The 12,680-nt window shown below is 40.5% G+C and overlaps 1 protein-coding gene across 1 annotated transcript in view; it reads right to left on the bottom strand.

Annotated features, from left to right (window-relative positions):
* Window positions 1-2,555: 2,555 nt before the first annotated feature.
* Window positions 2,556-12,680, bottom strand: part of LOC311244592 (uridine-cytidine kinase-like 1) — a 50,150-nt gene continuing 40,025 nt past the window's right edge. The window contains exons 7-15 of the mRNA XM_084334184.1: window positions 12,323-12,384; window positions 11,447-11,463; window positions 10,968-11,066; window positions 10,701-10,794; window positions 9,778-9,840; window positions 7,535-7,657; window positions 6,776-6,883; window positions 3,969-4,125; window positions 2,556-2,757 (exon numbers count right to left, since the gene is read on the bottom strand). Coding sequence (XP_084190310.1) covers window positions 2,642-2,757; window positions 3,969-4,125; window positions 6,776-6,883; window positions 7,535-7,657; window positions 9,778-9,840; window positions 10,701-10,794; window positions 10,968-11,066; window positions 11,447-11,463; window positions 12,323-12,384 — 839 coding nt within the window. The 3' untranslated portion in view covers window positions 2,556-2,641. The remainder of the gene's footprint in view (window positions 2,758-3,968; window positions 4,126-6,775; window positions 6,884-7,534; window positions 7,658-9,777; window positions 9,841-10,700; window positions 10,795-10,967; window positions 11,067-11,446; window positions 11,464-12,322; window positions 12,385-12,680) is intronic.

Here is a 12,680-nt window from a genome sequence, read left to right as displayed (position 1 = left end):
GTTTGTAGTAACCATGTTTCCTTTTGTTGTTATCTTTCCCTCGCAGTGTGTGAATGTGAATGTGTTTGTGTGCATGTGAGCGAGAGTAGTGGGGTCTGCTGTAGAAAAAAAAGAGAAAATAGGTCACCCCTTAAAACAAAAAGCTTGCAGTCAACATCGCTACCGTCTGCTGAATTCTCATTGGTGGACTTGTCTCCATAGTAACAGGTTAACCTTGAGGCAGTAGTCACATGCACGCACGCCGTATCCTCCAAGACAGCGAAAGACTTGCTCGCCCATGTGACTACTGCCTCAAGGTTAACCTGAGTGACATCCATGACAATAATAATAATAATAATAATAATAATAAACGTTATTTCTATAGCACCTTTCATACAAGAATTGCAGCCCAGTGCTTCACAGCAGTAATGGACATACAATAGACTTAAGGCATAAAATGAGCATACAATTGGCATAAAATGAGTGAATGAATGAATGAAAACTTTATTTAACAGATTGCAGAATGGGTACAATACAGTATACGGCTCAATACACACAATTGTTAAGGGGATGCAGACCAGAGAAAGACGTTTGTCTTGTTTACATCAGGGTCCCCCATTTTCAATTCATAGTGATTAATGAGCTGATAATTGACTAAATAAAAGCAATGCAAGTGGAGACGTATACATTAGTATAAAATAGACAATAATCATAAAATAGACAACATGCTATTACAATTTATCTGGGCTACACGTCCTATCAATCGATCGATAATAGCTCAAATAATTATCAATCATGTGATGAGAAAGCTTGGTGTTGGGTTACAGGGATCGCACTGTCACCCACTCCGTGGCGGCCTATCGCGAGACCACCCCGAAAACAGGCCGCTCTCTCGTCTGGTCGTGTGTGCCAAGAATAATGTAGGTGTGAAGACAGCGTGGTAGCGTCAATACATACAGTAGGATGTGCGAACAAACATCACTGCATAGTGTGTGGGGGTCAATGACTGAATTAATGTATGAACGAGAGGTTTAAATTAATTGAAGATAGCGTGGATAGAGACAGAGGAAGAACAAAGTTAGACAGTAGTGCTCTGTGTGGCATACAGTCTTGCAATACCAATACCAACAAATGTTTTTAACCGCAGGCATGTGGCCGGACTAGATCCAGGCTACAGTAAGCCTGGCTAGATCCAGGCTATAGACAAGTGGGCTAGATTCAGGGTAGAGGCCCATTTCACCTGGCCTGGAATGTCTGGAATGTGTGATTAAAATAGGAAGAGCTTGTGGTCCCTCAGCTGCTTATCTTTCTTTGTGATAAAAGATAATGTGTTTGTCACTGAATTATGTCAATGTATTATATTCAGTTAGACTATGATGAACCACATAGCTATTTGACCATGAGAGAAATTGTCACATTACATTTCATACTATGACATTTTAGTAATTGTTTTCTTATGTGATGGAAGGGTCTTGACAATATTGGTGCTTCACCAGGGTCTTCTCTTGCCTGGGAGGCAAAGCGCATAGATCATGGAGCCAATATACACAGTCACACTAAAAGCTAAATGTGAGCAATACTGACCCCTTTGGGCCTTACAGGGTATCACAGGGGAGAGCACCGCTCAGACAGACTCTCTGCATCTATAACCTATAGCACTATTTTTTTCTGGACTAACTCTAACTGTAGGTGTATGGCATTCATTAGTTAGAATGGAAGGATGCGTAACCTTGTTCTGTATATATGAGCCGGACTTTACTGATAAAAGTACAAAACTATATGTGCCATATTCCCCGGTCTACATTACTAGGTAATAATAATAATAAACTTTATTTGTATAGCACCTTTCATACAGAAACAAACTGCAGCTCAAAGTGCTTCACAACAGAAAAAAGACAGGAATAAAATTTGCACATAAAGTGCAGACATATAAAATCACAGTTTTTCACATTAGGATCTAACATCCTAAAGAAGAATTCCACAGAAATGTACTTTTGTAATTCTGCATTTGATCTGAGTTTTAAGTTATGAGCGCTTAGCTCTCAGATTCTTTGTATAAGATTGAATTTAATCAATTTAATATAAAATCCTAATTACGAACATACTCTACCTGAGATGGCAAGTATGTACGATACATATAAAAGTACCGGTATGTGGTATTACAGCGGTATAAAGTTCATAATTACGAGTGAATTACGATTACCTAAATACATACATTGTATAATATAATCTCATTGCATAACTCAAAGGGAAAGCAACAGTTTCATCTGCGAATATAAAAACATTTTGATGAGCAGTCCCAAGATCCACATAAATACAACAATTAACCTTCACAAACACAGTTCCCTGATGACGATCATTGGTAGCATAAATTCCATGATCATGGGCAATATTCTGAGGCATGAGATGGGCAATTCTGCTGCTACTTATAGCGAATGCTAATTCTTCAGGATATTTTCCTTCCTTAAAGCTCACTATATTATCCACATGGATTTAGTCGGTTATCAATCGCCATCTCTACTGAAGACAATATTCTCATATCCTTTGCCTCAAAATGATGCCCGTACAACAACTTCAGAATAAAAATAAAAACATTTAGATACATCCAAATTAAATTTGCATCGACCGACGCCAGGAGAGTATATTATGTGTAAAACAAACATCAGGCGTTTTCAAGTAAGACTTGAGTCCTGACTGAGTGGCCTGGTTGCTCGCGGTCGTCCTCATCACTCCAATTGGCAGATCCGTCCGTCCCAAAGTAGCGGTCCCCAAAGTCCCCTGCGATCACACAAATAAAGTCGACTCAGTTACTACGACATTTACATTTCTACATTTAGTCATTTAGCTGACTCTTTTATCCAAAGCGACTAACAAGTTCTGTACAACAAGTCAGCAGGAAGGGTACAACTCTGGCAGCTAAGGGTAAGTAACATTGTTCGTCAAACAGTGTCGAACTTGAATGCTACAGTCTTGTATAGTAGTATAGACGTATTAGCATAGTGGGTACTAATGGCAAGGTAGATTCCTTAGTAGCAAAGTGCATAATCGTTTATTTTCTTTTGCAGATATTGATTGAAGAAGTGTGTTTTTAGTCGATGGCAGAAAATTGGGCAGGTTAACTTTCAGCTGTCCTGATTGTGGTGGGAAGTTCCGTTCCACCATTGTGGAGCGAGAACAGAGAATAGCCAGCTTCTCTTAGATTAACCCCCCCCCCCCGGAGCTTGGATAGGAGTGGGTCTGAGGCGGCCAGAAGATGCAGAGCATAGGGGTCTTGAGGGTGTGTAGTTAGAGACCATTGACCGGAGGTAGGAGGGAGCCGTTCCCCTCGCTGCACTGTATGCCAGGTCAATGACCTTGAAGCAGATTTGTGTGGCAATGAGAATCCAGTACGTAAGCCACATATGACAGTAACAAGGAATACAGCACAATTAATACTGAGATGTGACTACGCATAGTTCTGCTTCATACGGCTTTTCTTTGGTCTACACTACAGAATCCTTTTTGAGAAAGTGGGCTTGGAGAGGGTTCTTCTAGTGAAGCTGCTTCTCCGTGTGTGATTGTGTTGGCTAGCTAGCGGCTAACGTTACGAGGGTGCATCGCAAAGCTTATTTATAAGCATTGAAGTTTTCACTGCACATAGAAACAGTGCAGGATTTATAAGCACTCTGGAGCTATGTTGTCAACACTTTTGAGGAAGTGCTGAGAGTGGAACAGCTGAAGGTCTCTGCTGTCGAAACCGCTTCAGTGTTTATTTTTTTTTAACTGAAGAAACTGGACTGGGTAGAGATTTCACATCTAGTCAGCGTTGGTACAACCCCACATTGCTAGAAAACAATGCAAACCACTGGAAAATGCTATTTATAAGATAGGGGACCTTTAAGAGTATTTAAATTGGTTTACCGATGCATTCGGGGCCACGTTCAGTCGCATTATTGAGGTAATGAGTAGCACAGCACGGTTACAGTAATCGTAGCAGGTGAAAGACTTACCGATGCCGGGAATTACGTGTAGAAGGTCATCTAAGCTCTTGTCCACGGCGGTGGTGATGATCTTGACCTGGGGGAAGGCGTAGGCCACAGAGTGCACCCCGAGCTCTGCCATCAGGAGCGACACCAGTGCGATACGATCCTCCTGCACCTCGTGGTCCTGCACAGACATCATTTATCACCGCAAATAACCATCAATGTTAGTTCGGTAATAATTGAAACCCCCCCAATTGCCAAACAATGAGGAAAGGGTTGAACGAGGTCATGTCACTCTCCCTGTCGCTTCACCGGGCAATTTCTAAGCAGTGACAGTCTTGACCTAACCCGAACCCGGGAAAACGTAGGGGAAATGAAATCATTGAACAAACACAATTTAGTATATATACTAGTCTACATCGTGCACAATTGTACAGCCCGTTCTATTTTATTTTATAATTCTATTCTATTGTACTTTTATAAAAATTTTGTTTATATATTCCATTTTATTTTACAATTGTCTGTCTGTTAATGCTGATGCGCCAAACGACAAAAGCAAATTCCTTGTATGTGCAAACTTACTTGGCAATAAAGACCTTTCTGATTCGGATTCGGATTCTGAACAAATGCATCAATAACACATTCACAAATCTGGCTGTAGTGGAGGACTTGGGATGTGCCTTCCCAGAAAGAAGCTTTACCGTGGTGCTGAACCAAAAACATATTCTTCAAAAAAACAACAAGCAAAGAAGTACGGTAGCATTAGGGTAGTATTGAGCCATACTGTATTGTACCCATTCTGCAATCTGTTAATAAAGTTTTCAATCAATCAATCAATCAATCAATCAATCAATCAGCACTTATCAACTTTGAGGAAAAGGATGGTGCCTCAGTTTCACCAATTTATTTTGGCAATCAAACAAAACATGCTAACGTTTCAGCCTAGTCAGCCTTCATCAGAGCATGAATGTAATAGTAGACTTAGTAGTGTCATGTGACAGAATAGAATAGAATAGAAATACTTTTATTATCCCGAGGGAAATTTAACACTACAAATCGCTCACATTAAACATTTAGACAGAACAAGTCACAAATAAGAATAACAAAACAAATAGCATACGAATAAATCTATATGATTGATTGATTGAAAACTTTATTAACCGATTGCAGAATGGGTACAGTACAGTACAGCTCAATACATACAATTGCTAAGGGGTTTCATAGCGGTTGAATCACATGTGACTGGGAGGAGCATACATATAAACAACTCAAGTGGAGGGTAAAGGTCACATGGTACAGATCAGCTAAATCACAGACAGACCAACACAAAGGTTGTTAACCGGTAGTTCAATTAGTTCTGCTAATCCAATTTGGGTAAGGTCGAAAAACAAATCTGGCTGTTGTGGAAAGGCCTGGAGAGTTTTGTTTCCACAAAAGTCAGTTAGGAAGGGTGTGTCGACACTGTGAGGTGTCGTTATAAGTCACACAAGTCAAATTCAGCTCGGGGGGGGGGGGGTGCAGGGCAGAGCAGAACAAACAGTGTTTCTTCAGTGGGGCATGTGTGTGAGGTGCATTGTTCAAAATGGCATAGAAAATAGCATTTCAACCATCGGCAGAGTAATTACTTACTTACTTAAACTTAGATGTAGAAAACTTTAATGTCCTCAGAGAGCATAGACACGTTAAAGTGTAAGTGTTTCTTTTTGTTAAAGTTAAGTGTTATAGCTCTACATTCCAACAGCCATTAGTGATATAAAGTGTTTGGTCAGTAACATGGGTCTCCCAGTCCCTTCACTCTGCAGTAAACACAAAATACATGTTCCAGTATCCCGTTCCCACTTTATCCAATCAGGAGAGAGAACCCTAGATATTTCAAGAAATCTTGCCAAGCCAAATTTGCTTACTGCACTGGTAGATTATTTTACTTGTTTCAAGGACACATTTGCTCAAAACTAGTTTTCATTTCTTATTTTTGTCAGACCATTTTTGCAGTGTTCTCTCTCCTGATTGGATAAAGTGGGAACGGGATACCAGAAAAAGTATGTACGCGCACCGTTAGCCTAGCTTAGCATCAGTCACTGGAAGTAGGTTCCTCCATTAGCCTAGTTCCCAATGTCTTCCTACTCCTACTGCATCCAGACAAGCTGGATGTAGCCAATTACTTAAATAGTTTCTTCACAAACATAGCCACAACACTGGTAAACAAACTACCCTCCCACTCAGGGCATTATGGGGTAGAACACATAGTAGCATACTACAAGAACCTAGGGGTCCACAAAGACGACTTCAAACTGGAAATGGTAACAACAGATGAGGTACTCAAAAAACTGAGCGCCCTCCAACCTAACAAGGCCACTGGCCATGACAACATCCCCTCCAAATTCCTCAGAGACTCAGCAGCCGCCATCACCCCAGTCATCACACACATAATAAACCTCTCCATAAAACAGGGACACGTCCCCAAGGACTTCAAAATTGCGAGAGTAACACCCCTGCACAAAAAAGGCAGTAAATTAGACCCAGGCAACTACCGCCCTGTTTCTATCCTTACCTCCATCTCGAAAGTCATGGAAAAAATTGTATACGAACAGGTCGAAAAATATCTTGCGGAAAAAAATCTAATCTACGAATTCCAATCTGGCTTCAGAACATCCCACTCCACTGACACATGCCTTCTCTATTTAAACGACCACATCAAACAAGAGGTGGACGCGGAGTGTTCCTTTAAGTAAAAATACTTAGTTAATTTCCACCACTGGAGCTGTGTGACCCATCCTCTTTTTATACATGAACTCTAGTGAGGCGATGAGGATGTCCACCATCTCTCTACCCACCAGCAGGACCCGGACTGCCATCATGGCCGCGGCCCCCGTAGAGACGGTGCTGTCCATGAGAATGACGTGGTCCTCGCTGATGTCTTTGGGCAGACGCAGGTAATGCAGCTGGAGAGGCCAAGAGAGGAGGAGACAGGGTTACCATGGATACCACATCATCTAGTTACCAAGGAGACACACACCATGTGGAAGGATAAAATAAAGGGGAATTAAGAATTAAAATGTTGTTTTTGTTGTTGTTGTTGTTGTTGTTGTTGATGTTGCAGTTGTTGTTTTTATTCTTTGTTGTTTTAACGTGATTCTAAAGACGGTCAATGGCATTATCTCAGGTCTCAGGCAATACTATCATATAAGTTCTAAAAGACTGTAATAACAATATAGATAGTTGCTCTCAGGCAGGGAATGTTTTGATTTCTTCTAAACAAAAAAGAATGGTTGTCTTGTTTTTTTTTTTTAACATTATTTTATTTATAATTTCTTCTCTCTCTTAGGTAAGGTTTTATTTGAAATGTTATGATATTGTAATAAATGAGCAGGACTAGGTATGCTGTGCTTCCTTCTCCAACGCCTCCTTGTTTCTTTATCTATGGATGTTTACATTTAATCTTTATTGTGATTTGTATGTTTGTACTGTTCGAGAAAAATAAAGATCACGTAAAATAAAATAAAATAAAATAAGAAAAGATAAGATAATATAAGATAAGATGAAATTAAATGAATCAAAGTAAACACACAGGTCTTCACAGTCATCATACCCACCTCTGGTTCTCCTGAGTCCAGGTTGGTCTGGATCAGGATCTTGCCGATGCGGACGTCCTTACACACGGCCCTGAGGGCCGGCTCCATGGTCTCTCCCGCCCGCAGGATGGACACGCCTGTGATCTGTGGAGACACGGCACGTCTGCTTGGAAGGAAGGACACTTTGAAGGTAGCAGTGACAGTACTGTAGCAGTACCTCCTTTTTACATTTACATTTAGTCATTTAGCTGACGCTTTTATCCAAAGCGACTTACAAGTTCTGTACGACAAGTCATCAGGAAGGGCACAACTCAAATCAGCTGAGTAACAATGTTCATCAAAGTGTTGAGTGCTACAGTGTAGGTTAGTATATTAGGACAAGTGCATGATAGTAAGGTTAATTAGGGTGAGATATTTTTTTTCCTCTCATTTCAGATATTGGTTGAAGTGTGTCGACGGCGAAATATTGGACGGGTTCCGGCTGTCCTAACTGTGGTGGGAAGTTCGTTCCACCATTGTGGGGCAAGGACTGAGAATAGGCGGCTTCTCTTTGATGACCCTCCCGGAGCTCGGATAGGAGTAGGTCTGAGGCGGCCAGAAGATGCAGAGCGTAGGGGTCTTGAGGGTGTGTAGTTAGAGACCATTGACCGGAGGTAGGCGGGAGCTGTTCCCTTCGCCGCACGATATGTCAGGTCGAAGGCCTTGCAGGTCCCTAAGAAGTGGGGTGACATGGGCTGACTTCGGTAGGTTTGAGATCAGGTGAGCGCCTGCGTTCTGAATGAGTTGAAGAGGCTTGGTGGCAGTGGTCAGAAGGCCGGCAAGCAGTGCGTTGCAGTAGTCGAGGCGGGAGATGACTACTTTTAGCATTTTGTTTGCATTTTGTACTTTAGTTTTGTATATTGTATATTTTTTATAGTGTTTGGTCTTCATTCTTTTTACTCATTCTTTTTTTACTGTATGCAGCACAATCTCAGGAAGATCATACAGAACCAAACATTTCACTATAATGTACATTTGTCACCTTATATGTGACAAATAAAACTAAACTTGAACTTGAGTTAGGGTTACGGTGAGGAATAGGCTTATTAATAGGTGCTGTAAGTAGTATTTTCTTTGTTAAAGTAAGTGGTCTACATGTTAAAAATACTAGGTCTACACTCTGACAGACATCACTGATATAGAGTGTGTGGTCAGTAACGTGGGTCTCCCAGTCCCTCCTGCTCTGCAGTAAACAGAAAATACATGTCCGGGTATCCCGTTCCCACTTTATTCAATCAGGAGAGAAAACTCCACACTGCAAAAATAAAAACTAGTTTTAAGCGAATGTGTCCTTGAAACAAGTACAAGTATCTACCAGTGCAGTAAGCAAATTTGCCTTGGTGAGATTTCTTGAAATAAGTAAAATTATCTATGGTTCTCTCTCCTGATTGGATAAAGTGAGAACATCTATTTTGTGTTTACTGCAGAGGACTGGGAGACACTCTATATCAGTGATGGCTGTTGGAATGTAGAGCTATTTAACACTTATTTTAACAAAAGAAAATCACTTAGCCCCTTTAACCTGATAGGTGAAAATGATGAAAAGCTCTTGATTCGGTCAAATAGCAGTATTTCTGTCAGAGGAACAGGTCTCCCAGACGTCACCCAACTTCACGTGATGAGTGTTACGTACCCTGATGATAATTCCCCTTTTTTGTTTCCTTTTCTCAGATGCCGCCCGCCCCTTCCCTGTAGAGAGTGCTTATTACCCGATGATGACTACAGCTGAGGGCAATCACTCATTAAGGGGCGGGTGGATAAAACATTATTGTGTTGGCCTTGGGACTGTGTGTTCACACTCGTATATTTGTAGTAGCCTGCTTGTGTTGTTTTGTTGTACTGGTTGGTTTGCCAGTTTTGTACCACGTGAGTGTGGTTGTGTCCTATGGCACTTGATGGCTTGTGTTTGTTAGTGTGTACCCCTTTACCTAGTGTTGTTTGTCATAATTGTATATCCCTGTTTTGTTCTCCCTTACCTTATCCCTGTTTTTGTGTGTTCGTGGGTTTCATTCCCCTTTATACAATAAATATAATTTACTTTTGAAAACGCTTTATTATTTCCTGTGCTAAAAGGCACTCACTGAAAGGGTTGGAGGTTCACAAACAACCCAGTTCAGGTACATTTATATTATTATTAGACCTTTGTATGTGACAATGAGAAAAACCCCAAGGACACGTCAGAGAATATCTTACAAAACATCTTGCAGAGCGAGGAGATCACTTACCCCTTTCCCACTGTGACAACGGCCCTCGTACTCCGTGCCCTGCGGGGTCTGGACTGTACATGTCTGTCACGAGATACAGAGGAGGGAAAGAGTCATTTTTTTTTTTTTTTAATTGATTCTTACATCGCAAACAAACCTAAGACAAGATCATTCTTTATCGTCTGTTGATACAGAGATGTGTTTTGTATCAGAACACACAATACTGCGTTACAAAAAAAGACAAACAGCCATGTTACATTGTTACAACACAGACATACAGACAAGACATCAGAGAAATAATGTACGATTAACCCGTTCTTTCCCTCCCAACCGACGTTATTCATTTTGATGTGGCACGGTCCCATAAGTCCAAGGTTATCATGTATTGCACAGCCCTTTTATATTGTACTATCCCGTGTAGGTTGCGACCACATTTCCATCCTACTTGGGCTGATTGAAGGATCTGAAGTGCCTATGTGAGGGTAGAGCAGCTTGAATTCTGTGTGTAATACATCTTGGATCTTCAAACAGTCAGTGCACACACATCCACATTGCACACACTCACTTTAAACAAACACTCACCTTTATCATTCACGTTAGACACTTGAAACACTTTTAACACTACACCACGTTTCTTATCTATTTATTACAAAAATTATTTGGATTACATCCATACCTCATTTTAGCATTTTGCATTTTTAAATGTCTGCATTTTGTACCTCATTGTTTGCATTTTGTACTTTGGTTTGTATATTGTACATTTTGTATTGTGTTTGGACTTTATTCTTTTAACTTTTTTTACTGTATGAAGCACATTCTCAGGGGGCTCATACAGAACCAAGCATTTCACTGTAATGTACATGTACCTTATATGTGACAAATTAAAAAAAACTTGAATTTTAACTTAATGTTCACTAAAGATGTGCAGTGGAAAGATGGCAGACCTCAGAGGGCAGAAAGGTCAGCGCATGCTCTATCAGGAGCCTCATCAGCCTCTTAGAGTAGAAGATGAACTCGTCTCGACTGGTCTCCTTATTCCTACATTAGAGAGAGGGGGGGGGGGGGGGGTCATCATGGCGATGAGTATATAGAGTATTATGTTAAAAGTGAAATTCCATTGCACTGTGTGAACAATGTGTAGAAGAATGCCCTGCAGTACGATCCTGATAGCTGATATGAGCTCTCTTGAAAAGGTTGTAGCCCGGACCTACCGGATGATGGTGTGCAGGGCCCGCACCTGCGGCGTGCTCTCCATCACGCTGAGGGTCTGCGGCAGGGGCTGTATCTGCTGGGCGGACGCCAGGACCGCCCTGGGATCGAGAGAGAGAGAGAGAGCGAGGGTGAGAATTCCAAGGCACCGATTCGATTCAATTTCCAATTCAATTTGATAATAGATTCGGTTAGGGATGTTTCAAGTTACAATACCAATTTGAAGATCGATTTGAAGCTGGAAAGTCTATTTTACCCAGCCATTATTAGTGTAGTTGATGGTATTTGCAGATATATAGTATAAACAAACGACATTGCGTACACACCCACCCCCCCTCAGCAGTAATACTTAGCTCCTAAACCACTACCACACCATGTTATATAACGGCATAACAGCGCTGACACAGCCCTATGAAGCCTCCAGATGCAGCAAGTAGACTAACATTGGACTTGGGAGGGTGAAGGCCATATATGGGCGTACCTGACACTGAGCTCACGCTGCACAGAACGAAGACGGTGACAGAAGAAGAAGAGTGAGTGGAAGAGATGACATTACAGACAGTGAGATAAACGACTAAATAACCAAACATGTTTAAATGTGCTGTAAGTGGTATTTATTTTGTTAAAATAAGTGTTAAATAACTCTCAGATTCAGATTCAGATTTTAAATAACTGTGTGTTAGTTAGTAACATGGGTCTCCCAGTCCCTCCTGCTCTGCAGTAAACAGAAAATAAATTTTCTTGTATCCCGTTCCTACTTTATCCAATCAGGAGAGAGAACCATAGATACATATATATATATATATATATATATATATATATATATATATATATATATATATATATATATATATATATATATATATATATATATATATTATATATATATATATATATTTTTTTTTTAAACTTATTTCAAGAAATCTTGTTTATTTCAGATTTTTGTCAGACCATTTTGTCAGTGTGGAGTTCTCTCACCTGATTGGATAAAGTAGAAACAGGATACCAGGAAATTTATTTAGCTTTTACTGCAGAGCGAAGGGACTGGGAGACCCATGCTACTGACCAGACACTCTATATCAGTGATGGCTGTCAGAATGTAGAGATATTATTTTAACATGTAGACCACTTATTTTAACAACAAAAATACTGCTTACAGCACCTTTAACAGGGGTTAGAAAACAGGAAAAACAAGGTTTTCTGCTCAGCACCACATGGATATAAACATTCAGCAAGAGACAGTCGGGGAGGAAACAGCATAACACCCATAATAATATCTCCTCCTCACATTACAGTATAACTCATTGATATAGCTTCCCACCACATGGTGGCGCCATTCTCTGATTAACCATCTCACCTCTTCCATCTGACTGTGAACATGCTGGACGATCAGATCCATGGCCACCTTATTGCCACCTCCTGGAGGGTTGAGACACGGAGTGGTAGATACTGTAACATACAATATAACCCACCCTCAACTGAACTTTGTTTACACTGTTTATCTTACTCATATTTTTATATTCAGATAGAATTTAATTGCCTATGTCTTTCTACTGTTATCCTGCACATACCTGTACCTCCCCTCTCCCATGCTGCTATGATGCCCAAATTACCCCAAGGGGATCAATACCAATTTTATTTATTTTTTTGCATTGTTTACACTTTAAAACAAAATTACTGTATTACCCTGTATTATACTGTCGTACACTTTTACT

This window comes from Notolepis coatsorum, assembly GCF_963971535.1.
Source record: "Notolepis coatsorum genome assembly, chromosome: 17".
NCBI classification, from domain to species: Eukaryota; Metazoa; Chordata; class Actinopteri; order Aulopiformes; family Paralepididae; genus Notolepis; species Notolepis coatsorum.
The sequence above is the reverse complement of the archived record's forward strand: the minus strand, read 5'-3'. Positions and strand labels throughout refer to the sequence as shown.